The sequence below is a fragment of the Drosophila grimshawi genome, unplaced genomic scaffold (genome assembly GCF_018153295.1).
Source record: "Drosophila grimshawi isolate 15287-2541.00 unplaced genomic scaffold, ASM1815329v1 contig_1367, whole genome shotgun sequence".
In the NCBI taxonomy this organism is placed as follows: domain Eukaryota; kingdom Metazoa; phylum Arthropoda; class Insecta; order Diptera; family Drosophilidae; genus Drosophila; species Drosophila grimshawi.
This window is the reverse complement of record NW_025062889.1, coordinates 798,783-825,255: the sequence shown is the minus strand read 5'-3', so window position 1 is coordinate 825,255 and position 26,473 is coordinate 798,783. Positions and strand designations below refer to the sequence as shown.

General features: G+C 37.5%; 6 protein-coding genes across 6 annotated transcripts; 3 read left to right on the top strand and 3 right to left on the bottom strand.

Moving 5' to 3' along the window:
• The first annotated feature begins 7,510 nt into the window (after positions 1–7,510).
• On the top strand, positions 7,511–11,962 carry LOC6569150 (homeobox protein ceh-17). The gene is made up of 3 exons (XM_001995241.2): positions 7,511–8,173; positions 11,285–11,481; positions 11,647–11,962. The coding sequence occupies exons 1-3, from the start codon at positions 7,825–7,827 to the stop codon at positions 11,956–11,958; spliced, it is 858 nt and encodes a 285-aa protein (XP_001995277.1). The 5' UTR covers positions 7,511–7,824; the 3' UTR covers positions 11,959–11,962.
• A 3,582-nt stretch (positions 11,963–15,544) lies between these two features.
• LOC122322834 lies at positions 15,545–16,196 on the bottom strand. Its single transcript, XM_043216081.1, has 2 exons — positions 16,176–16,196; positions 15,545–16,113 (listed from the first exon to the last, which is right to left on the bottom strand). The coding sequence occupies exon 2, from the start codon at positions 16,110–16,112 to the stop codon at positions 15,594–15,596; it is 519 nt and encodes a 172-aa protein (XP_043072016.1). The 5' UTR covers position 16,113; positions 16,176–16,196; the 3' UTR covers positions 15,545–15,593.
• A 645-nt stretch (positions 16,197–16,841) lies between these two features.
• On the top strand, positions 16,842–17,129 carry LOC122322567 (neuropeptide-like protein 31). The gene has a single exon (XM_043215329.1). It carries the CDS (start codon positions 16,842–16,844, stop codon positions 17,127–17,129), a length of 288 nt encoding a protein of 95 aa, XP_043071264.1.
• A 4,384-nt stretch (positions 17,130–21,513) lies between these two features.
• On the bottom strand, positions 21,514–23,927 carry LOC6569152 (techylectin-5B-like). Its single transcript, XM_043215323.1, has 3 exons — positions 23,878–23,927; positions 21,903–22,529; positions 21,514–21,833 (listed from the first exon to the last, which is right to left on the bottom strand). Exons 1-3 carry the CDS (start codon positions 23,925–23,927, stop codon positions 21,713–21,715), a joined length of 798 nt encoding a protein of 265 aa, XP_043071258.1. The 3' UTR covers positions 21,514–21,712.
• A 630-nt stretch (positions 23,928–24,557) lies between these two features.
• On the bottom strand, positions 24,558–25,743 carry LOC116805900 (ficolin-1-like). The gene is made up of 3 exons (XM_032741063.2): positions 25,537–25,743; positions 24,863–25,462; positions 24,558–24,782 (listed from the first exon to the last, which is right to left on the bottom strand). The coding sequence occupies exons 1-3, from the start codon at positions 25,701–25,703 to the stop codon at positions 24,665–24,667; spliced, it is 885 nt and encodes a 294-aa protein (XP_032596954.1). The 5' UTR covers positions 25,704–25,743; the 3' UTR covers positions 24,558–24,664.
• A 399-nt stretch (positions 25,744–26,142) lies between these two features.
• On the top strand, positions 26,143–26,460 carry LOC6569153. Its single transcript, XM_001995244.3, has one exon. It carries the CDS (start codon positions 26,143–26,145, stop codon positions 26,458–26,460), a length of 318 nt encoding a protein of 105 aa, XP_001995280.1.
• Positions 26,461–26,473: the final 13 nt, after the last annotated feature.

The following is a 26,473-nucleotide window of genomic DNA, read 5'->3' as shown; positions in this document are numbered from 1 at the left end:
TGCATTTTATGAATCTTTTATGGCTTTTAATGTAGAGACACCTGCAAATACACACACACACACACACACACACACACACACACACACACACACACACATCGAGTCAGATTTTTGGCGCCACCTGGCGCTGAGTTTATGCGGCACGGGCATCACACAATAAACGCCAGCGAGTGCCTTGCGCCCCCAAAACGGCCATGGAGGACACCTTGATGGGCGTTGTCATAAAATGGGTGTTTGTGAGAGAAGGGGGTTGGAGGGTGGGAGGCAGGGAGGGTAAGGACACCTTTACCTTTACGGCATTAAGCTGGCTGCGCAATCTGCTCACGCCCGCGGAACGTATATCATCCTGGCCTAATCCTTGGTGGGCATGGCTTTTACTAAGCGGTGCACATGAAATATTCCCAACCCCAACCTACCCGCTCAACAAAAAACGAGAAAGAAACTGGAGCAACAACAAAGTTGCTGTTGCATTTTGATTTGTGCGCTTCTGCACTGGCATCGTTTAAGGTACTACAGATTTATATAGAGTCTGGCCTATCGTTTATAGTCAGCTCGGCTGATCGCCATGTTTTAAGTAAAATATAAATATCCTTATCCCTATATGAGTTTCGACTGAAAATCGTTTTCAACTGTTTGCGAAGTTTCAGCTTTGATAATTTCACGGTATTGGAAAGCTTGGACCAGTCCCTACAAGACAATTTTTGCAATAGAATTTTAACCTCGAAATCGAAGCAGAATCTCATTTTCAACTTAGAATGTAGTATATATCTGGAGTTCAAACCATGTTTAAAGAGTCCTGATTATCGATCGCTTTTGACAAAGTTATGGCTGTGGGAAGAGTATTTTTGATGTAAAATATTTTAAGCTATTATTAAATTGGCTTTTGTAGATTACTCAGTGGTTCTTAAGACGCTCTTAACAAGTGGCATGCTAAAAAATAATTTAATTTAATACTTAGTTATTTAGTTATTTTTTCATTCTTATTATTTATTTTCATTTTATGGAAAAAAGATATTCTGTTGAATAATTGATTGAATCAACAGGTAATTCAATCGGACGGACGAAGCTGCTCAAGCAAAAGGAATGCATTTCGCTCGATGCCAACACTAGTTTAATTTAATAATGCCTAAGAGCTACTACAATTTTAAAATGAAATTAAATTTGAAGAGTGCTGTTACACTCATCAAATCAAATTGAAATTCATTTAAACTTGAGCTGGCCAGGAAAAATTCAAATACAAAGAAAATCAGAAAAGCGCTCATAAATCAATTCAAGCTTAATAACAAACAAGATGAGCAAAAAGGATCCAACTTGAATGTGTAATCAATTGGCAAATTAATCACGTGAAATGCTGCACATCAAAATAATTAAATTCCATCAGCAGTCACTCAAATATATATATGTATATGCACAACATCTCAAGCTCACTCACTTCTCACTACTTGACCCAAAAAAACCAAACAAACAGTTAAGATTTACTAATTTAAATTCACTTGCACTTTTCTTTTGGGCTTCCAATTTCAGTGTCAATTCTTCTGTTTGTCTTCTGTCGTTATAGGGATTGGCGCTCTAATTGCATCTGATTGCATTTCGTCCCCGGTACCCAGTTGCCAGTTGACAGCTGCTGGTTTGGAGATTCGTACATCCGCACATCCGCACAACCGTATCCGTTGATTTTCCATTCGCGTTATTTTTCAGTTCATCCGAGAGAAAACGTGAGCGAAATTTAAATGGGGCTGACTTTGCAGCTGACTGCGTTAAGCTGAGCTGACAAAAAGGACACCAAACTCTAAGGAAAACAACTGCAAGAGATTAAGTTATACATGCTAGACAATCACATACCGTGTACTACATGCAAGCTAATCGACTCGAAGTGGTTCTAAACCCGAAATCCAGAGCAATCTTAGGGGGACAACTCTGGTTCGAGCAAAAAACCGAACCGCTGTCAAAATTTATATAGGCTTACATCTTGAAATACATTTGTAGCAAAATTGTATGTGTTATCCTTGTGAATATACCCCATCTTGGCCCATGTATTATATGGAGGGTATAAAATGACAAAAAAAAAAAGCACGAGTAGAAGATACAAATTGATTGGAAATACGCAATCAACAAATAACATGGCAATAACAATTGCTGGGATTTTGCATTTACTCACCACATTTTACATTATTTAAGCCCCAAATAAAATGAATCTTGGCCAGACAACAATATGCAGATTATTCACAAATATATCCTGCAGAGATTAAAATCATATATTGAGTAATGTCTTCGTTGCCAGAACTAGTATTAACCTGACGGGCAAATCAATTTGTAACCACAATTAATAATCTGACAGAGGAGTAAATGCTATACACACACACAACACTCAAACCCGTAGCATTTTAATTTCCGTGTCGGAAAGAGAGCAACAAGAACGGAAAATCGTATTGAGTAAACGGGGTTCTTTCTTTGATGTTCATGTTGTTTGTCAAGAAAATGAATTTCACTTGACGGCGATTATGTGGCAGCCAAGTCACTCAGTCAGCCAACTTATAGCTGAAGTGAAAGTTTTGTAAAACATTTCCGATATTTCAAATACAACAGGATTTTCCCTTCCCCCTCCCACTCGCTAGCGAACAGCCCGCACGTAGTACCAGCTTCAAGGGTTCTCTACCTCATTTCTCATCCATGCACTTGAAAAAACAAATATGGAGTAACTTGTACGCCAAAATATTCTCCATTCAAGAATGCATTTGCAAGACATGAAAGATAATTTTACATTAACTTAAGTATGGTATTTAAAGTAGAAACATATATTTCATTTTGATTACTTATATGATATGAAGTGCTTATAATATATGAAGTGCTTAACTTAATCATGATTCTATTTTTAAATAAGAGTAAAATAACTTGAGTCAGTATAGTTTGAAGTACAGTAACCGTTAGAATGCACTAGTATAGATAGATCAACTTGGAGATACCCTGCATGCAGCTTTTAAATAAATAGTAGACCTACTTCTATGCATTTAATACACAAATACTTTTGGTTACAGTTGCTCAATAACGTGTCAGGGTATATTATATATCAATTGCAATCAGATTATATGTTTACAAATGTGTCTCTTATGGCTATCAGTCGAAGTACGAGTACCTATTTTCACGAATGATTTAAGCTTATCTAAGTATATTCAACAATGTGTTGAACTTCATATTGCACAGAACACATCGTAACTGTTGCACTTGAGTATTTCTCTCAGTGCTGCCGTGTCGAGCGTGTCGTCTAACCAAAATGCCAAACACGAATGCCAAATGAAAAAAGCTGCCTGACAGCAGCAGCAGCAGCAGGGCTCCTGCGAGGGGTGTAAAACTTTTGCCTAAATCACTTAACGGCAAACAAGTGTTGGCATGTGGCCCTCTAGCAGCGAATCTACCCCATCTAAGAAGCTCATTGCTATCACAAAACTTTTGCGCGTTGTATGCCTTTTTCAATGAAAAGTTTTTGGTTTTCGCAATAAGAGACGACGAAGCCAATGAAATATAATAACAAGAAATAACCGGAAGCAGCACATAGGAAGCGTGCTGTTTGACATACCACACACACACACACAGACACACACAGACAATCAACCCGCCGCCCCTCCCCCGTTCCCTCGTGCAAGCAATTTGGCAAGTGCATAAACAGAAAATCAATTACATTTGCATACAGGCACACACAGTGGCATCAACTGGCGGCCTGCAGTTGCACTGCTGAATGTGTGTATGTGTGTGCGGGTGTGTGTGTGTATTGGGGAGCGGTAAATTTACATTAATTAAGGCAGGCAAAAGCTTTTTGACTTTTATTGTGACATAGGCCCGACAAGAACTACGACTTCTGTATATAAAACGCTTGCTTATTTCAGTCGGAAAGCAGCAAAACTTTGAAAAGGATTTTATCAGTCGCCTCACTCACACTCTCACACATCCCTACCCAACACTACACATGTCAATTTAGTTAGTCACACACATACACACACAATCACATATTAATTTTCCGGTTGTCTTTCTGAGTTGGGTCAGAAGCAAGCCTTTTTTTTGGGCTCAGCAGCAGCGGAGACGGAAGCAAGTTCGATTTTAAAATCGCTTGCATAATTTATGAGTGGAGCCCTGGCATTTGAATCTGAATCTGAATCTGAATGTGAATCTGAGTGCCGCTTCGGACATTTATGGGCGACAGGCAAAAAGATGAGGAGTCTCCTTCTATTTCATCTTCTTCTCTTCTGCATTGAATATGTTGCGCATGGTTTCTTCTGCTTCAATCAAATCGAAAAGGGCCACTTTATTTAATTTTATGCAAATCGCTGTCAATTTTGGTTTTGGAATTGTTCTTATTATTATTAATTTTTTTTTCTTTGGGGTAAACCAACTGTTGTCATCTCACTGGCAGCTGCGTGTTGCTGTGGCACAACATGTTGCATGATTCTTGTATCTGTATCTGTATCAATATCTGCATGTGCAGCTTAGTCTGTTGCGACACATCTACATGCATTTCTATTTTGCCACGTTGCATGCCCCATGGCCACACAGCACGGAAAGCACCACAATGTGGTTACGGACACAATCGAAACATCTCCAAACCAACCAGCTACCGGTTACCTCCTACCACCCCTCATATGTTGATACATTCGCCATAATGGCACACTTATGAAAATGTTGAAACATGTGCGGACTTCGGTGGAGTGAATAACATCAGATATGAATATGAATAAGGACTACGCTGAACCCATTAAAATGTATCGGTATGTGTGAACAAATCGATCTAAGAGAATATAAGATTTAGGAGTTCAAACTTTAAATATAATCTCTAGAATCGATATATAATAGACACATTTGGAAAGCGTGTTATTGATATTTAATACAGACTGAACATTTATTGAGCAACTACAGCTTTTGTCAACCAAAAAGTATTTTCAAATTCAAATAATAATAATATCAGCAGAACCACGATGTATTAAACATTCTTATTTGCTTATTGTATTCAACATTTTTTGTATATCAAATAACGCACAAGATAATCAGCTAAAGACAGCAATAAGTATTTTCTTTAAGTAACACATGGAAATATGTACTCAATTGTGTTGTATTCTGGGTTTCATAGAATTCCAATTCTATAATATATTTAATTTGCATAAATTTAATTAATATTCTGAAATATTTGCTATTTCGTATATTTCGTATATAATTGAACATCATGGGAATTTTTGAGATGCCTGTCCATTGTCAGAAATATTTCTGGTGCTACAATAAAAAATAAAATAAAATAAAAACTTCACTGTGACTGTGCCAAGTGCAGTTACTTTTTGCTATCTGACAACATTAAAAGTGTCTGCTCAAATTTCTAACTTGCCAAAAGAATTTCAGTTGACTTTTTCAGTGTGTAGGCGGTGTGTATTCGTGTGTGTGTGCGTGTGTGTGGGTGTGTGTCCTCAGGTAAGACGTATTACCTGTGAAAGGACATGGATAAGGGATGCGCAGCCCACAACTCCTTGCAATTGCATGCGAGAAATGTTTCGTGACAAAGAATTTCCAAACTGAAACAGATGAGAAAGGTCGGAGAAGCAGAGGGAAAGTGCTACAGAGAGTGAGAGAGGCAGAGAAACATTGTAAAGCGTATCGCAAGTTGCGCAAAACTTTGAAGTTTTATTAAAAATACACACCGCAACATTCCTCGAAGAACTTTGCACACGAAATCGTGCGATAATTTGGAAGCCAGCAAGACCTATGAGCCTGTATCTGCTCCTGCGCCGGTTCCCCATCCAGTTCCTGGTTCTGCTTACCGCAGTGGTGTGTCAAGTACTTTGGATAAACTTTTGTGACAGCTCAATTTGCGGGGGGGGCGGTAGGGTAGGGGTAAGTGTTATGAAACGTATGAGCAGCAAGGCGAATGTTTGGAAATATTAGAATATTACTTGATAGTTTGCTGACTTCTGCTGGCATCTAATGAGCAAAGGTTACTTGAGGACCCAGCGGGGTCTGCTAATGACTGCCGTGTACAACACCAAAGTTGACAGCACAATTAACAAATGATTAACAACTAAATCAGAAATGAATTTGTATTAAATTGCAGACATTTTATATGAAGCGAAAGCTGCTGAAGTTCTCATCCCTTAGGCATTTCGAAAGTCTAATTAGATAGACAGATAGATAAAGGGTGTGAAAACAATTGAAATCCTGAGAATGTGAACATTTTAGACAGTCGCTAAGTGTATATTAAATATCAAAGGATTTCAAATTGTGTGCGAAATGATTTGTATTTCAATTTAAAGTTTTTCCCCACAAATACATTAGCTAAATGGAGTATGCTATATTATGATGTATGATGATTAATGAAGAAATATGTGTTGGTATATTATAAATCAATAAAAAAGTTATAAGTTATCGCATGAATTAAATAAATACGATCTGACTATGGTAAACGAGAACTGACATTCCTAACTTGAAGTCTCCGGCTCTTATAGTCTTTCCTCATACAGAAAGCCAGACGGCTAAATCAAATCGACTATTGAAGCTAATCAAGAATATTATTACCTTATGGGGTCGTAACTGTTTCACAACATTTCCCCCTTTTTAGTGGGATCAGAGTATAATGAAATAGTTTTACTAACCTACTAAAGTTTTTACAATTACTTACTGTAAGTTAGTATCAATACTGGTTGATGGGGATCAGCGCAAACTGCTCAAACATCTCATAGACAGAGGCAATGTTAATAGAAGTGATGATGTTGATAGCAAATCAACATATAAGCAATTACCATATTCTCCAAATACTAAGGCAAACTGAGGCATTGCCGTCACACAGCTGCAATTGAAATGCAACAAGAGACGCAAGTCACATAATGCACTCAACGCACACAGTTACACAGTTCCGCCTACTTGTCACAAGCAGCGTATATGGTATATATGTATACATATATATATACATATATGGGAAACATGTATGCCTGAACAACATGTTGTGGTTATGGAAATTCGCCCGAATAGATGACAAACTGTGTGCGCGGCATGATTAATGCTCATCCCAAGAGCAGAGCACATCCTGCGAAAATGGAACACAAACAAACAAAACAGATGCAGCAAGGATATATCTTGTGCATCGTCCTCATATCCACTAATTGGTATTTATTGCTACCTAAATGCCCCTGAAACTTGTTGCCTACTTTTCACCTCATATTTCATGTGGCAACGCCTACCCAAAACAAAAATAAAAATGTCGGCTGCAGGCGTTGATCTTGCTGAACAGCCAATCGGAGAAGTTTGCTATAATTAGACACAGATCTTGAGAGAGAGTGAATGAGAGCACTTGAGATATTGTGCGTGTGTGGTTGGATGGATGGATCTGTTGAAGAAACAGCGAGCAGCGATCTGCGAGCTAAGAGCTGAGAGCAGCAGGCAGCGAGCAGAGATCTGTGAGGCATCTTGAGGCTAATTTCAGTGGGCACACGACTTTGGCACGGTTTAGTATCGTCGCGACAATTATCGTAATTAACTCGTTTATGTGTTGTGTGCTAATCCAATTAACCAAGTTCGCGCAGGATGCCCACGAAGCAGATGCCCCAGCGAGCCAAAGAAAACGCAAATAAATTAATTCAATCAGCAGACAATTAGACAAACAGACAAATGAAGAATTCCCACACGCACAATTCGCGTGCCTAATTGAATTGTTTATCAGCTTCTCTCTCTCCCTCTCTCTCTCTCTCTATCTGACTCTTTTCCTCACACGTCTAATCATCAACATAGTGTGGCATTTGTTCCAATTATCCAGCGAGGCAGTGATTTTATGCCAATTGTAAATTGAATTTGTTAGCCATGTTAAACTATCAGCAGCATCAGCTGCACTCCCTACCCGTCGGCAATCCCAGCAGTTTCTACTATGCCGCCTCAACGATGCCGCCGGCGGCTGCATCCAGTGCAGCATCCGGACCGGTTTCCGTAGCTCCAGCTAACAATTTGACATCCGTCGATTCGACGGCGGCGGCTTATCAGCCACAGTCAGAGCCTGCGGAGCTGAATGCCGCCTTTGCCAAGGATAAGGACATCATCGCAAACCATAGAGAGCTAGATAAAATGCATCGGTTCTCGGTGGACAATCTCATTGAACTGAAACAGGATGGCTATGCAAAGAGCAAAATGCGCATGGAGCTAACAAATACTTTTGGTAAGTCTGGTAAAGTAATTTCTAATAAAAAGTAAGATGGTGAAAAATGTAGCATGAATATCTAAAGCAAGTCGGAAGAGCTGTGAGCAATATGATATATTTCTTCGATGTTGATAAATTCTACAAATGTAAGAAATATAATAACACGCATATTTAGTAGGATTGGTGCGGATAACTTTGTTAAGAAAATGAGCTAGAGCTAGGCCAGTTATATAATGAGCTACAAAACTGGGGACAAGTTTGCGTAATAACCGTCAGATATGGTCATAAATATATGGCTAATGATGTTGATCAAGAATCAATATACTTGATGGGTTCGCAAAGAGAATCAAACAGACAAATGGTTTAAAGGACAGGTGAGCAGGACTTCTTGACTCGGCTGGCGTAGCTGATCACGTCAAAGGAACACCCTACAAATTTAACTAATCTCCTTAAAGTATTTCCTTTAAAATTCAAGTATATTGATTCTTGATCAACATCATTTCATTGTTTACAATTCAAAAACTCTAGTAATAGTTAATTTTTGAAACCCTTCTACTTATATAGGATATCGCTTTAAATGAAATTCAGTGGAGAGATATTTAAATTATTTTAAGGTATTTTATGTGCAGCGTCTGCTTCAGGGTGGTAATCATCAGGCAATGTATTTCATGCAATCCGATTTTTTATCATGTAACTTAGCCCAACCAAAATCTTTTTACCCACGCCATTTGTCTCAATTTGTCAGCGAAGCTGTCCGCTGGATTGCATCGTAGATCAGCGCCGGAGTTGTGTGTAGTATGCCACAAGAATCCAATGAGTTCCCCCGGGAATTAGGTGGAGGGAGGAAGGAGAGGGAAACCAGTGGGAAAAGAGAGATGTTTAATTTGAATTGCCAGCGAATCGAGCAACGAGGCAGCGATAAAAAACAGTTGCAGCTTAATAAAATCAACAAAAAAATATAAAATAAAAAGAACCGAGAACTCCAAATTGAAAGGGAAACCTCAATCAGATATGTGCGCCAGGAGGAGAGGAGTGAAAGTAAAGGCATGGAAATAAGGGGGAGGGAGGGGAGATACGCAGACTGGCACATGTTACAATCGGAGCGATGATAAAAATAAACACACGCCTCTCGAATAGGGGCTGCTGCCTGCCTACTTCTGGTTTGCTGGGCATCTGCATTGGGAGATGACTGCTCGTTTTATGCTCCACTTGGAGAGGATAGGCTCGGGCTCCGCTGGGCTGGGCTGTGGCTGGGCTGGGTTGATGGGCGCTTCGGTTGTTCAAAGGCGAAGCGATGCCGGCCTCTGAGGGAATATCATGTCAGCTTTGATTACGTTTTGTCATGTTGACAATGTTGAAGTGTTGTCTGCAGTCGTCGTTCTTGTTGCACTCCCAAATGCAGCCGAAAAGGGAAAAATCCGTTTTTTGTTTTTCCCATTTCGTTTCGTTTTTTTTTTTTTTGATTTTTTGGAGTCGGCTTCTGATAGCAATGACAATGAGACGGACATATTTCATAGCAAATTATGCCGCTGACAAGCGAGCAGCAACAACAAGGACATACAACCAGGCCACTAGACGACATGTCGCCTTTAATGTTGACAACCTGGTGGCTGTAGAGCTGAGTAGTCGCGTGGAGGGGACTATATGTATACTCATACACAGAGAATAATGCTTTAAGAAAGCATTCCACAAAAAAACAAATGCAAATACTTATTGAAAAAAATTCCATTCTAGAATGGAAAATCTTAAGTGATGAATATGAATATCAAATTAAAAGCTGCAACACTCTTGAAAGATGCCGCAAATTTTGTAATTTTCCCCATTTATTAGACTTCTGAGCACGGAATACCTGTTAAGTTTTTTTGCCGTGTAGGTGAATCTGCGGCTCAGCCTCAACAGTAACACAGGCAGAGAGATGCAAAAGATACACGCAAAGATGACGCTTGTCATCCATTTGGATGTGCAATTGGCGGCGGCATAAATGAGCAAATGTCGCCCACATCTGGCACCTAGATATCATGCATGAGTTCCACTTACACACACACACACACATACACACATGCAAATAATGTCTGCATAAATCACATATCTATCCAGTATGCACACTCATATGATATCATAAATTCTCAGCTCATTTCAATTCAAATTTATCATTCAAGAATGAATATATCTATGCATACAGTGCGGGCAATAAAAATAGCACTATTAACAATTCAGAACTCTTCAATATTGCATTTTTTGTAGTTGTTTAAGGTTTTGTATTTCGAAAAAGACTTTTATGCTTATGTGAGGCGACTGCAGAAACTCAATATTCATCTTTCTAGAGTACATCTTCATTTATAAAAACAACTTTCAATAGAAATTCTCGAACATATGCTGATTATGCCTTAGATTTTGAAATACAGCCTCAATTCCATGGTGAACACAATTTTGGAAATGTTTTATTTGAAAAGGCAAAATTTGAAATACAGCGCTATTTTTTGTAACAACATCAATTCCATAGCCAAAACATTTTTTGCGAATATTTTCTTTTTCAAAATAAAAATTTTCCTTCCAATAAATAAAAAAAAATGAGGGAAAAATCTGTTTATGGTTTTATTTGCACTGTCATGGCCAGGAGCTATGTTAAATCGTTTATTAAATAGAAATACTCATACAAAAATATACTTATGTTTATTGAGCTATAGGATTAGGACTGCTATTAACCGTATTTCTGAGAACTTTTGTACAGAATTTCTAGCAGTGAAATCAATTAGTTAGAAAGTTGCGGCCGCTTAATGTCACAATTTCAGTTTAATTAATAGATCGTAAATTTGTTGCGTTTGTTGTTTGTTGTTGGCGACGCGGCACCTAAAATTAACAGGCAGCTGCCCGACGATGTCGGAGAAAATATATTTTATGAGCTATGCCATTTGTTTATGACCTTATCCACCCCCCTTTCAACCGCTTCATCATTGACAAAGGATCCGATGGAAATGCAAAATTTAATGTGCTGACATCCATAAATGTTAAACAAGATTCCTCAATACCGACTGTAATCGATTATTTACGATTGCATACGATTCGAGGAATTCCACTAAAATCAGACGACTTTCTTCTAATGGCATTATAATTTGTTTGGTATTACAGGCGGCGTCGGTGGCGCCCTGGATTATCCCAACAATCACGGTACGGGGCACTCGAGGAAGCCGCGACGTAACCGCACCACTTTCAGTTCCGCCCAACTGACGGCCCTGGAGAAGGTCTTCGAGCGCACCCATTATCCGGATGCATTTGTCAGGGAGGAGCTGGCCACCAAGGTGCATTTGAGTGAGGCTCGTGTTCAGGTAAGCAGACCCAATTATTCAACAAAATGCGGCAAACAGAGAAAAAAAAATATATTCTCAAAAAAATATTTATATGTTTGCAAAAAATAAAATTATAATCTTGTGACGATGTGATCGATAATGTTTATAAACTGCGATCTGATCTATTGCCCCAAAAACTTCTAGGTCTGGTTTCAGAATCGTCGAGCCAAGTTTCGTCGCAACGAGCGAAGCGTCAGCATTGGCCGTCCAATTTTGGAAACGGCCACACAGCTGGTGGCCGCTCCGATACCCAACAATATGCACAAGTATCCAAATCTGACACATGGTGCACCCCCTGGGGCCTACGCCCTGAATTTTGCACCGCTGGAACTACGATCCTGCCAGAACTATACGAACTGCTATGGCGGTTTCGGAACGAATCCGAGCAGCTTCTTTGGGGCGCCAAACTATTGTGTGGCCGCCAATTATGCAAAGAACGCGTATCCAACGCTCTGATGAAGGCTCCTTAGTAATATTGTACTTACATATATATAAATTCAAATGTATTTCAATTAGCTAAATTGCATTATTATTATTATTATTATTATTATTACTATTATTATTGTTTATAGAATGTATTGCAACCCAATTATACCTGACTAATATTTATTTTTCTATACGCAACATTAAATGAGAGATGACAAATTTCACTTCAAATGCGTTTTTAAAACATTTTATATAATTATTCATACGCTTTCCGAGTAACAAAAAAAACACAACAACAAAAATTATAATAAAATAAGCCTAAACATTTTATTAAGCAACTGTAAAAGATTCATAGAGATCGAAAAAAAACATGAATTTTGTTAAACGAAACTTATTTTCATTTTGAACAAGCTAAAGTCGGCAAGAATTTAACAGCTGGGTAACATTCTAACTTGTTAGTATATATAGCTACTCAGCACAAAATTCAAGTTATGCATATATGCGAAATTGATTTACAAAAGAAACGCAAAAAAAAAGAAAACAACAGCTCATTTGTAATCATCGAATCTGAATAATTTTCCTATTCAAGAAATCTTTAAAGTTTCCAATTATAAAGCTGTCAACTGATTTAATTATTTACTTTGATAGATGAATTAATTAAATATGCATACATATAAATATGATTACAAATTTTTAAGACTGCCGACTGTATATGTGTGTGTGTGTGTGTGTGTGTGTGTCTGCGTGCTTCTATCACCAGCATGTGTTAATTTGTATAGTAAAACTTAATTAAAGTCGAAGAAAGGTGACGCACAAACAGTATAAACCTACAGCTAGAGTGAACGGGAGGGAGCGAGAGAGAGAATAGACAAGGAAAAGTTTTGAAAACCACAAACCCAATGCTAAATTGCCATCGCCATCAAAATACATTAAAATTGTGGGCAACTCCTGTTGTTGAACACAATTAAAAAGACAGATTGGTATAATAAACACAAACTACCAAACACAAACTGTGTACACTGGCAAAAACAAATGAGAACATTAACCGACAGCAGAATACATTGAAGGGTGTTCTTAACCAAAATAGCGCATGAACGATTTTGGGTACAGATGGAAATTTTCGTTATCATCTTATGAGTTGGTTAACAGAATCTGTCTCACAAGTTTGATAGATATAGCTCTTAAATTATGAGAGATCTGAGACTTAGTCGCTATAGGCAAACTTAAATGGACATCACCAGCAATCTACCTTCTGAATTTGGTGACTCTAGCTTTCAAATTGTGGCAGATATATGGCACTTATCGATGTTATCGACAACGTCGCAAAGAGCATAAATAAACTTAAATATATACAACAAATGCAAGTTAAATTCTCTAGTCTCAACAAACCACTCTTTTATCTTCGGTCTGAAAGCATAAGAATGCGTACGCATTACAAATACATGACATATTCAAGTAGATAACATTTGTTCGCAGTGCACTTATTGGAATATGGGTGAATATAGAGGGAATACTTGGAATTTCAAATTTAAGACATACATTGTGAAAGAGTTGAAAGGGACAGCAGTTTAAAGTTTAAAGTCACTCAAAGGATTTCTTGCAAATCTCTCCAAAAGCCCATCTAATTTATCATCTCACAAAGCTTCGGCACAACTCCTTGCATAAATCAGTATAGTACAGGAAGCTGCTGATTTTAAGCACTCCAAGCAATAAGGTGACATTCAGGGAATAACTTCTACACACTCACACACACAGACACACACACACTCCCACAAACACACACTGTACTTAATAGACAAAAGGTTAACAAGTACGATGTAAAAGTTTAAATGCAAATAAAAATTCCTTTCTCAGGCATCATGACAGGCAGTAACAAAATGCAAATTTACATGCGGAATGTAAGCGATATCTGCAACTAATTTGCATAAAGAGTGCGAAAGTGGGGGAGGGGCAGATAGGGAGGCAAATGCGTGTTTGTATTTGTGTTTATTTTTTATTTTTTACATTTTTACAATATCTACAAAATTGCAATAATGTTTGCGAAGGCAGCACAAAGGGAAAATGCGTTTTGTACCCTTTTGCGATGCGGCAAAATAGTTGCAGACCCAAGACGACAAAAGGACAGCAAATTAACTGAGGCACGACACATGCTGCTGACATGCTACACGTTGCAAAACTTTGCGCACACAGAGAGATACAATGCAACTGTGCCAGCGGGAGAAGCAGAGACCTGGAGCTCTGTCAAATCAAATGTCGAGCAGAAATTCCACAGGACAAACGAGGTCCGAGTACGCATATTTGCTGCAACAGGAACTTGACTATTTGTACTTAAATGTATCTCTGTGCACGTACACAAAGAGAAAAGTAAAACCAACTACATTCAAGAATATATTCTAGATTCAAAAGAGACCTAAACCATGAATATATAACTGCGAATCAAACTTGTTGTCTTCTAACTGCTCATGTATAATCATTTAATCGTGATGATTGCAACCTATATCACAATATAATTTATTAGTCATGCATGATATTATGCTAGCAGTCATACAACAAATTGTCTACATCGAATTACAATATCATAATGTGTTCATAGGAACAATCATTGAATTTGTTAAATATCTTGAACATGTGACAAAATTTATTTGTATGATTCATTTTGTAAATACATTTCCAATATATACGAAACCAGTATCAAGCTAATTTATTTGTGGCACTTGAGTGGTAGCTAATTTAAAAAAAAAATACAGAAAAACAATAAAAAAAAAAAAACAATAACCACGCGCCTTTTTAGTTTTGTCATTCGAAATAATTATGTGATAATTGTGCGTCTGTTAAATAGCCATTATTCATACATATATGAAAACAGAGATGAGTGGGCATAGACTCACACACACACACATGTATATATATATATATATATACTCATGTGACAACATGACAAGGAGCACTTATGTTGGCTTCTCGGTACTTTCCTGTCACATGAAAGACGATCCGTGGCGCAGCCGCAGCCCCTTTGACAGACCCTTAAACTCATAAAGATATTATGACGAGGGTGATGATGATCACTCTTATAGGGAATGTAGTTGCAGCATGTTGCATGTGGAACGCAAAGCACTGTCAAAATATCATGTCAAATGGCATATAAAATATATACAAATGAAATCAGTTACCAAAGAAAGTGTACGATTGCGATACGTTTAGATTAACTAAATCTGTGTATCTTATGATCTTACAGTCGATCAATAATATCTTAGGATATATATTATATGTATATAAGACTATATCTTTATAATGCCAACGAATTGTCGATCAAATTCAATAAGAATATTTATTCTAAATTTGAAGTCTCTAGCTCTGTTCATACAGACGGCCATGCTTTCTTACTTTCACATTTTTTGAATTTTTAATGGGTTCAATGTATCAAAATACCGTAATTGAATTAGCTGATATATGTTAATTTAAATATACAAAAAAAACAGAAACAAAAACGAAACAGAGAACAAATGAAAAAGTCCCCTCTGCAGTTAACCATAAATTGTTTCTGGTAAAAAAAATAGCAATAATTTGAGTAATATTCAAAAGTGAAAGAGTACAAGTAACAAAAAATAACACCGGATTATTTAAATATATGATGTATTTATGTCATCTTGCCAACACTCGAGCAATCATCTGAGACGAAAGATAATAAACAACCAAAGTAGACACAGCAGCAACAACAACATCCAATTATTCAAGCCAAAGTAAGAGCATCTGCTGTTCTCGTTGATGTGGAGAAAAGACTGTTTCTCCTCATTCGCATAGAGAATGGCTGTATAATCGTTGTCCGGCAGTTGTCTGGTGGTGCACGCGGATGCCAATTCATCGGCCATTAGAAAGGCATGATTAACGCATGTAATTTGGTTATTTGGATTTGAAATGATCTCTGGCGCTCCGGATTGCGGCAGACATTCGGATGTGGTTACATTTATCAAATCCAGCGCTATACATTTGAAAAACTCTCTGTTGTGAAAGACTAATAGAAATGTGGTTGGTTTGTACTCCAAATGGAATACACTGTACGGATCTTTATCGCCCATTTGATAGCCACCATATTTGGTGTATATATCGTCCGGAAAGTCACCGGAACATATCAAAATCCACGATTTACGAAAGATTCGTTTGCAATTCATTCTTGATTCTACCATGCTGAAAACGCAATAACGCAATAATTTTGAAAACAATTAAATTGAATTTGTGCCCTAGCTTACTTCAAATATCCCCAGTTTTGAACAGCCTCTGAGATCGATTCATTTATATAGATTGAGAGACAGACAAGGCAAAAACAACTTGGCTATTGATGCTGAACAAGAATATATATAACTTTATGGGGCCTGTTACATACTCTTGTATTCTTGTTCCCATTTGTGATGGGATCAGGGTATACAAATTTGAACCTTTTGGCTTTTAGCTGATATTCGGGAATTTACTTAAACGTGTGCTTGTGAATCGCGCACAGATGACCTTTATTTTTGACAAACAACGATTTGTCACAAATAGAAATTGAAAATGTATAGAAACCCGATTGATTGCTTGATTAACATTTGCTTTCAAAAATGGAAACGTATTAAAAAAAAAAAAAAAGACAAATCGCAGTTGAATATATTAAACGAGTAAAATGAACGGGAGGCAAGCCAAGTGATTCCCCAAAAAAACCAACGCAATTTTGAACCCCCAACCGGTTTTTGGCAAAAGAGCCTATATTAAATGATTCGAATTTGTATTCAATTTTGACATCGCACTCCAGCTTAGATCCAGTTCTTTTAGAAACCAGACTAGCCCGTTAATATTTTGTTTACTTTTTTTGTATATAATATGTCACTTACATCTTTGAGACGCACATTTCAACGTAGAACTCAACTGAATCAGAAGCCAAAATGCGAGCTGCTATTATTTTCGGCATTGTGATAATCGCGCTCTTCAGCGTAATGGAGGCGCTGCCCCACCCTGGATATGGTGGATTTGGTGGACTTGGTGGATATGGAGGCTATGGCGGCTATGGCGGATTTCCAGGCGGTTATGGCGGCTATGGCGGCTACGGCGGCTTCCCAGGCGGCTATGGTGGCGGTGGTTATCCCGGATATGGTGGCGGCTTTGGTGGCAGCAGCGCCTCAGCATCCTCTTCAGCATCCTCATTTGGCGGTGGTGGCTTCTATGGCCGCTAACTCCAATTTCATAGTCGTCGGTTTAAGTTGCTAAATACAGTGAATGCTAGAGTAAACAAGTTGGTTTAAGTTGCTAAATAAAGTGAATGCTAAAGTAAGCAAGTTGTGAGTGCGTTTCCTTTTTAATGATATTTACACTAATGTGCAAGAGTTTATAGTGGATTTGGTGAAAAATGTAACTGCGACCGTGTAAATAATTTATGCATATTTTTTAACGAGACGATTTAGCTATGTAGCTTTTCTCTTGGCTAACAAAATCGCTGCTCCATTTAAAAAATATCCATAAATATTGAATATCTCAAACAGATTAAATACATTTATGCGAGCCGAATTTGGCTGTCTGCAGGGTATTTACTAGCCAAACACTTTCTGCTGGAGTACATCGACTTGTTTTGCGGTTGTCTGGCGCAAGTTTTTTCCACTTGGCTGCTTTCTTTTGGGCGTTGGCATTGCAAGGAATTCCATCATAAGTTGGTGTCAAGTTTAGCACTTGAAAACAAAACAGCTGCTGTGTGTGTCTGTGTGTAAGTAACTTTTCCGGAACAAGCCGCAAAACATATTTAAGGCGTAAAAAAAAAAACAAAGTTTTACTGCAACGCCTGCCGGCCAAAATGAACTTTCACTTTGCAACCCCGCAGAGAAACACTCGCTGCAAAAAGTTGACACACATTCTTAACCCAAATCAGGGCAAAAACAACAGCGAAACAACTGCATAGCCGTGACAAACTAAGAAATAATTAAATGTGGCACAAATACATTTGCAATTTTTTGATTTGGTTATGCAAATGTATCCAACCGTTTTTATTGAGTACAAACTAAAAGCGCAACTTCCTTACGAGAGATTTAAATAATCAAACACAACGCTTCAGCGGGCTTAATGGCATGTGAAATGTAATCAAAGTAAATTCCAAAATAATGCACTCAGTTTATCTTTAGTTCTTGCCTTTTTCATTATAATTTTTCATTGACACGAAAAACATGAACTGCAACTCCGAAGATTACATGTCCTTGCAGAAAGTAGTTAATATGATGACATATAGATATCATTCAATTTTGAGTGACTAGTTTGGATTGAAGCAAATAGACTTGGCTGGTAGTGATTATCAAAAAAATAAATTGAGGGCATCTGCTTTTGCCTCTTACTTGTTTACATTTGACTAAAACACTATACTTTGTCTCTGGAATCGATATAGGTCTGAGCATTCTATCTTGTTTTATTTTGCATACTACTCGGTTGCTAAAAGAAAGAAAGTGTATTTGTATGTCTCTATAAAATGTGCGAATATTTTGATACCTAAATTTTGGCTAAAAACTGTGGTTTCACATATAAATGTATTACATGAAAATCAATATAGCCTTTCATCCTATTTATGATATTATACCTTTGAGAACAGAGTTATAAGTAGTCAGCTTAAGTTAGAGTGCTTAAATTTTAAGCAGCAGTACTCTATCCGATTTCTTAGCCAACTAAGCATATAAATTAAATCTTTATATTTATCAGAAAGTGCCTGATAAATTCACCTAAGAATATTTTCGATGAACCACCAGACAATAGCTACACACAGAAAAAAATTTTAATAATAGAAAACCTTAAGTTTTGAATTTTATTTTATGCGGAAAGTATGCAGGCAAATAACTTGATTCAAGCGTGTTTTTTATTCGATTTTTGTTTTTGGAACTGCAACTTAGACTTCCTTGATTTTAGGTTAGATTTCCTATTCCCGTGTAGAGGACTTTGGGGCATCATTAAAACTTTTGGCCAGTCGTCTTTTAATGGACGGCCTGGCCCAAAGTTTGAACTCATATGCTCAGCCTTCAAGATGCTGCTGTCGTATTGTTATTTTGGAATTTATGCGCAAAGAAGGACGACCGGACGGGACAGCAGAGAATGTAAGACACGCCTTTCAGCATGCTTTGACACTTGACTCCAACTGCCAGTTGCATTGATGTCCGCATCGTGGTGACGGCTTCGCCACCAAGATGTGCAGCAATTGTGATGGAACCAGCAGCGAAGCCATTGAGCTTCCGCAGTTCGCATTGGGGCATTGTGTGTCCTTTATATCGCATTCTTTGCGGCTGCATTCAAGTTGACTCGGCCCTTTCATAAAATCATAATATAATACCGCGTTTATTTTCACTCAACATTTCATGTGAAGCCTGAATATCCTTGTCACCAATAAGAAATCCAGACTAATGACGACTGGCAGCAAGTTATGCAACTGCATATTGCCAACATGCATAAAGAACTTGGACACAAAACTGGCAGACAGACAGACAGTGGGGGGAGGGACAGAGACTGAAGAGACATTGCCATAAAGTTTACGCTTTTCATTGTGTCCCAGACATTTCTTAGGGATCGCCTCCAAACTGATTCAATTTAGGTTGGGGGCTGATTCAGTTGAGGCTTCAATATTTATGCGACATGTACGCATTGCTGTCTACACTCAGCAAAATAAATCATCTGGAATTTGGAAAATATAGAAACTACAAATTTACCAAATAAATTCATTTTTAATTCAAATAATTTTAACATTTTAAACAAAATATTTTTGAATTCTATATATATTTTCGTATTAAAAAGCGAGCTGCGTTAAGCGCTTTTCATAGATACAGGTAGATATATATTTTTTTTTTTTCAGTATATCCCTATCCCTTTCAACGCATGTCAAAGTCATCAATTTTGGGCTTGATAAGATGCTCGGGGATATATTTTTGAATTACTGCCAATGCGTTGGGCCAACAAGCAAAGGGTGGAGCTTTTGGGTTGCGGTGGAGGTTTGGGGTTGGAGTGGGGGATTGAGTCCTGCAAACAGTTTGCCTAAAATATGTCAATCGAAATGTAAATCATTGCGTAATTTGCATTTTGAGCATTTGCTTCAATTGAATGACGATGCTGAGTTCATTGTTGTTTATATTGTTGTTGTTGTTTCTGTTGCTGGCAACACGTGAATTATGGTGGCAATTTTGACAATTGCCAAGCTCCGGCAAACGCCCACCGACCACCGCCCCAGCCACCCACAGCCTTCGGCCTCGCATCCGGTACGTGTTTCTCCATGTTTGTGCTGTAGTCTGCATGTTTGTGCATGTATTTTGGCATTGTGTAACTTGTGCCCTCTTCACGTGCACATAAATCTCGTTGCCGTTGTTATCCAACATAATTGTGTTGACATGTGGATGCTAATTTAAATGGATTTTAGCTTTAGATCTCCAATCGTTTCCTATCTAACAATTACACACACTACTTTAAATTAAACATGAAAACAGCTGTTTTTTGGCTTCACCAACTTGCCTTCGATTAGCTTGAACAAATAACGATTAGGAGATACCCTGATGCAGCAAACATTTATTGTTTCTTATCCGATCTCAATGATCCCTTTTCTCATTTTGTAGAGAGAGTAGCTAAAACTGAGTTTGTAAATACAAAAATTCAGTTCAACAATGTACTTGGTGTAAATCCTTGTCTGTTTATATTTAGGATGGATGCAAATAGAAAAATATGCGAAATAATATTAACACGTTTGAGTAACCAAAAATGGATTAAATTTGCATGCGGCATTTTGTGAAAGCGAGTTTTGCTGCTGGAAATTATGGTATGATTTATTTTATTTGATTTTATTTATGCAACCGCTTCGCTCACCTGCGTCTACTGTAAATGTAAATAAATAAATTGTTAAAGTTTGCGTGTATGCGACTGCATGTTTGTGTGTGTGTGTGTATATAAAGTGAAACTTTTCTCACGTACAAGCCGAGCAGATGTGCATACGCCAAAAAGTATGCAACAGCAAAACGTGATTTTGTTTTAAATTTTAACGCTTTGCTGCTGTCAAAGGGAAATTTATTTGTGATACGCATTCATTTGGAAATTATCGAGCAGAAAATTATTGGCTCTAGCTCCACCTTTGTTTTTATACCCTATACACACAATAGTAAGAAAGAGTTTCAAGCTATGCGATTCTTTGCAGCAGACAGAAGAAAGCATCAGCGACCCCATCAATTATACATATATGCATATATTCTTGATGATTCTTGATAAGCTCCTAAATAAATATATATTCTCATGTGTGTTTCATGAGATGGGTAGCTCCTAGTCTAGCAAAATCTCGATCTCTCCTCCAGTATTTATCACTTTCTCTTTATCTCTCGCTCTCTCTCTCTCTCTCGACTTGCTTATTGGCTGGAACAAAATAAAAATAAATAAATATACATTGCTGTAAAGCAAAACGTGAGAGTACAATTTTCCACAATAGCAATTTCTTAGTATTTTCCTTATTGCACAAAAAACTATTCACGATGCCTTAGACAGCAAATAGCAAATGTCAAATGGTTCTCAGCCCCACATTACTTAAACCAAGGAATGTCCCATTAGATTACCAGTCTTGAGCTGTTTAATAACAATTTAATTAAAAAACATATAAAATGCACTTTACAAAATGTGCCAAGATTGAATCAATTGCAACTAAGCATGTTCAAGATATATACCTATTAGTGACATATAAAAATGTTTATAGCTCTTTTGCTTCTGATACATTTTGAATGAAGAATTATGTTATTGATTTTTATTTTTATTTTTATCCGCAGCAATTTCAATACCTTCTAGGTCTTATCATCATCTGGGCACCTTTTAATGTGCCCGTGGAAGTCGCAAAAGGATACCAATTAATGCCTGCGCCCAAGGATGAGTCTTGATATTTTCCCATCAGGTGGCTGTCAAAAATATACAATTATTAAAAAATAAACAATTGATAATTTATAAAATCGGTCGGTGTATAGTACCTTTTATAGCAAGCATCGTACCACCAACCACCCGTATAAATTTCAGCACAATTAAACGTATCTTTCTGATCGTTGTCTCTGTCCCGTGTTGAGAACTTTAGACCTAAATGGTCTTTTAAGGAATCGCCCGCATCTCCGGAATATGTGCCCAGTGTACGCAATTTATATGCTTCATCTTCGCTACCAATTTCAAATTGATCATACTTGGCAAACCTATGTCGTCCATTAAAGTCCTCCATGACTATGAGTAATTCCTGATCCGCAACGTTGGTAATGATATGCAGCAGCTCAAGTCCGATGAAAAACTCGCCGATCACGTTGCCGAAACCATTCTTGAAGTCCTTCCAGAAGCGATAGAAGTCGACACTGCCATCCTGTCGTCTCAACACAGTTGTCCAGCCTCCGCCATGTGTCTCTTCCTCGCAACTCACGATAATCGGATGTAGACTGTAGTTGCGCACGAGGATCTGATAGACGCCACTACGACGACTCAAAGCTGTAGCCTCTGCACAGCTGCTGGCGAACTTATTTGACTCCGAGCTGGTCAATCTATTGAAATTCTCATTCAACACATAGAATTTACCGATCAGTTCATTCTGCAATTCTCTCAGACGAATCTGTTCTGATCTGTGTGTGTGGGTGCAGAGAGCAGGTCATTCAAATGTTTTCGAAATGGAAACCAAAGTTCGAATACAAACCTTATCGCATCTTGTACTTGTATTTCGGTTATATTTCTACAGATATTAGTTAAATCTGGCAGATTCTCAATTTCTTTAAATATTTCCCCTCTACACTTAAGCACTTGTATATTTAATAAAATTATACTGCACATTATTTTCAACAACATTTTGCGTTTAATTTATATAAGTATTTCAAATAAGCACTGTTCAAACCAAACTAAATATTCTGAGCAGCTAGCGAATTAATTTATAGCGAGCATTACAAAAATTTATTCTGCCCGTGATAACGAATTTGAAATACCTTATACCTTTTTACAAAAACATCCATTCATTTTGTAAAAAATATAAATATGTCATTAAAATAAAAATTAAACTAATATATAAGATAAATATTCTATTTTATATATAGTATATATGTTAGCTTGTCAAGTAAAAAACCCCAAACTGATAAGCAATGTGTATACCGAAATCAAAATCCCCTACAAGGTGAATACCGACAGGATTATATGTATATTCTTTTGTATGCATTTTTCTTTTGAATAGATTAAATATAATGATTTCACCAAATTGATCTTGAAGATGACCCAAGGTATACATATTATGTAGATCGCTCTTATCGCTTCTTAAGTATATGGTTGACCCCATTGATATCGGTTCTTTATTAGTTAAAAAGAAAAATTCACATTATTAAAAAACTTGAGCATTACTTTTTTTGATTGTTTTTATTTATATATTGAGACTACTTATGAAAAAACATAAATGGACATATATGTGTATGTACATATATATATATATACGATATGGTTGATTATTATAATAAGCTGACTTGCCGGCTATATATTCAGCAAGTAGTGGGTCAGTTTCTTTAGTCTTGTGTGTTATCTGTCAAGATGTCAAGAACTTATACATATTCTACTCGAAAATACTGCCAAAAATAACTTGCATCGTTTTGCTAATACTTCGCAGGGATAAATGATAAAGTGGGAAATTTAAATTTTCAAAATACCAATTAAAGCGAAATTAGCTTTAAATTCAAAGATGCCAGCGAATTTTTGCAACTATAGCTCCAAGTGATAAGGTTTGTATTTGCATACTGGTGTGGATTTATTCATAGACTTGAAACACCCTTATCACAACATACATAGATTCGTCAGAGCGGCTTCCTGAATAAGCTAATAGGTAAAGGTAAACTCAATGAGATGGCCAGTTCGGAACCCAATCTGTTCTCCAGCAGCTATGAGGAGGTGCTGCCTCTAAGCCGACTGAGCAGACTGTAGACGGGCACAAGGATCTACTGGATGCCACTGGAATCTATTAGATGATATTGCTCGTCTGAAGTCTGCATCCGTTTAACATTAGGGGGCTAGAGGAGTAGGTGAGCTGTGAGGAGACTATAAAATGGGCTTCGTGCATTCGACTGGCAAGTTGTTCATGGGTCTCCAAAAGTTTCATTTTATGACTAAAGTTGTGGGTTGAGTCTTGGAGGACTCTAAAGGACAACAGAGATTTGCAAAGTATGATCGATTTGAAATCGGTAGCGAAGAGGAAGCGTACAAAATGCTCAAATTGGGCACTCAGTCCGAAGATGCCAGCGATTCCTCAACACAGGACCCGTAAACCTACGAGCTGCGTTGAATCATTTTACAGACACTAACCAGCCAGACGACCTGCACACCTAATCCACCCGCCCTGCACCACCCATACCACCCACTCGGAGCCGCAACCTGAGACAAGACGAATTGGCGCTTATATTGTCATGTAATCGTTCCAATATCATAGTTTATCATCCACTTGATCAGTTTCCCCTGCATATTTAAGCTGTGATTTATATTATTGGCAATATGGAACATATTTAAGTATTTCTAATTAGCTCAGATCACACAAGACAAAAGAAGCTAGCAAATTGTTTTGTGTAGCCTGTAATATAAACTTGAAATACCCTTATACTATTTTAACTGATGTGGATTGTAAATGTCTGCTTATAATTACCTCGTGTATATATTTTAAACAGATCGGAACCTACATTGAAACAATTTTTAAGCTGTCTATTATCTATACACATTTCTTTCCACGGTTTTCGATTTATACAGTATGTCTTATCATCATTTGTACCTCTTTGAGCGACGCTTTATGACCCGTAAATAGAAGCCAGTTAATGCCTTGTCCAAAGGTAGACTCATTATAGTGACCCATTAGGTTACTGTAAATATATAGAAATATTCGAAAATTAAGAAGGAATGTAGTGTCTAAAAACTTTTCCTCACATTTATAGATACACACCTTGTGTGACATTTATTGTACCACCAGCCACCTTTATACAATTCAGCACAGTTGTTTTCGGATTTATCATTATCGCGATCCATTGAGGAGAAGTTGCTCCCTACATGCGAGATTAAAGAATCTCCAGCATTTCCAGAGTATCCCTTCAATGTGCGCAGATTATACAAATCCGCTTCACCGCCGATCGCAAATCGATAATATTTCGCATATTTCGTTTGACCCGCCATGTTCTTCATGACTATTATCAGCTCCTGGTTCAGATCCTTGGTCATCGCATATAACTTGTCCAGGCCAATGAAAAACTCGCCATTCACATTCCCAAAGCCCTCTTTATAGTCGTTCCAATAGCGAAAGAAATTAACGCTTCCATCCATACGACGCAGAATAACTGTCCAGCCTCCGCCCTGAGTATCGCCATCACAGCTAACCAAAAACGGTTGCAAACTGTGACCAGGTAAGAAGATCTGATAGACGCCGCTAAGACGACTCAGCGTTCCCACCTCCACGCAGCTGCTAGGATACTGATCTGCTCGCAAACTGTTCACCATTAATTGGTCCAATTTTGAATTAAGTTCTGCAAAGAGATTAGTCTGTTCGGCCCTATAAAGAATAAACAAAATATCTTCAACAATTATAATAATACATTCTGTACAAGAAAAGTTATGAATACGTACCGCATTTCTTCAAGTTGTGATTGCAGCAACATCCTGTTTTTCGATACTTCGACAGCATATTTTGTTGTTATATTTTGCAATTTGCATGGGTTTTCCTCATCAAGGTTTTCACATTGAGCCACCAATATGTTCAGTAATATTATTGCGCAACTTATTTTCAGTAACATTTTTGCTATAACGCCATCCGTATCTCTCAACACTAGATGAACTGAGCAAGCAACAAGCAAGCTTATAGCTAAATTTAAGAGCTTATCAGCATTATATATATATATATGTGTATATATATTTATATATAAATTATATATATAAATTAACCGCTCAACCATTAATGACGACAATTTGAATACTCTAATATAATAAAATAAATCGTATTTGTTGCCAGATTGGAGCTCTTAAAGGTGGGTACCATATCATTATCCTCACCCAACCCAATCACAACAAACAGATTAATATTTAATGATCTTATTTACAAACTTGTACACTCTGTGCCTAGGTAACACACCTGTGATACCCTTTTGGAATGCATTTATCTACCTGTAATTTGTATAAAATGGCACGTCAATGGTTGACCATTATTATTCACACTCCAAACCTTGACCTATCAGCATGGAAAGTCCACAATCATTTTTGCAGGTCGAGGCCATCTTTATTATGCTGTTGGTGCTGGGGATCACAATTGTTGACTCTCTGATTAAACAGTGGACGGCATACAGAAATACGATGAAATTTGATACACCAGTTGGCATTGTTAACAACACTAACTACAAATCAGTGCCACGAATGTCCTGCTGGATCTATACGGAAGATAGAGAAGATTACTGGCATACACCCATTCAACGTATACGTTGCATTAAATATCAGGAGTTGGAGCAACGTGTACGGATCATGACGGGAGTCCGACGAAGACTTGATCAGCAGTTTTAATAGCTATATAATT

What these genes read in the sequence shown, in the direction of transcription:
- LOC122322567 (XM_043215329.1), top strand. Translation starts at nt 16,842, where the DNA reads ATGCGAGCTGCTATTATTTTCGGCATTGTGATAATCGCGCTCTTCAGC.
- LOC6569153 (XM_001995244.3), top strand. Translation starts at nt 26,143, where the DNA reads ATGGAAAGTCCACAATCATTTTTGCAGGTCGAGGCCATCTTTATTATG.
- LOC116805900 (XM_032741063.2), bottom strand. Translation starts at nt 25,703, where the DNA reads ATGTTACTGAAAATAAGTTGCGCAATAATATTACTGAACATATTGGTG. An exon ending in TCACAACTTGAAGAAATGCG is followed by an intron (nt 25,463 to 25,536) that starts GTACGTATTCAT and finishes TATTCTTTATAG; the next exon opens with GGCCGAACAGACTAATCTCT. An exon ending in TACAATAAATGTCACACAAG is followed by an intron (nt 24,783 to 24,862) that starts GTGTGTATCTAT and finishes ATATATTTACAG; the next exon opens with TAACCTAATGGGTCACTATA.
- LOC122322834 (XM_043216081.1), bottom strand. Translation starts at nt 16,112, where the DNA reads ATGGTAGAATCAAGAATGAATTGCAAACGAATCTTTCGTAAATCGTGG.
- LOC6569150 (XM_001995241.2), top strand. Translation starts at nt 7,825, where the DNA reads ATGTTAAACTATCAGCAGCATCAGCTGCACTCCCTACCCGTCGGCAAT. An exon ending in GGAGCTAACAAATACTTTTG is followed by an intron (nt 8,174 to 11,284) that starts GTAAGTCTGGTA and finishes TTGGTATTACAG; the next exon opens with GCGGCGTCGGTGGCGCCCTG. An exon ending in TGAGTGAGGCTCGTGTTCAG is followed by an intron (nt 11,482 to 11,646) that starts GTAAGCAGACCC and finishes AAAAACTTCTAG; the next exon opens with GTCTGGTTTCAGAATCGTCG.
- LOC6569152 (XM_043215323.1), bottom strand. Translation starts at nt 23,927, where the DNA reads ATGCAGACTTCAGACGAGCAATATCATCTAATAGATTCCAGTGGCATC. An exon ending in ATAGATTCCAGTGGCATCCA is followed by an intron (nt 22,530 to 23,877) that starts GTAGATCCTTGT and finishes CCACACACACAG; the next exon opens with ATCAGAACAGATTCGTCTGA. An exon ending in TACGATGCTTGCTATAAAAG is followed by an intron (nt 21,834 to 21,902) that starts GTACTATACACC and finishes TATTTTTGACAG; the next exon opens with CCACCTGATGGGAAAATATC.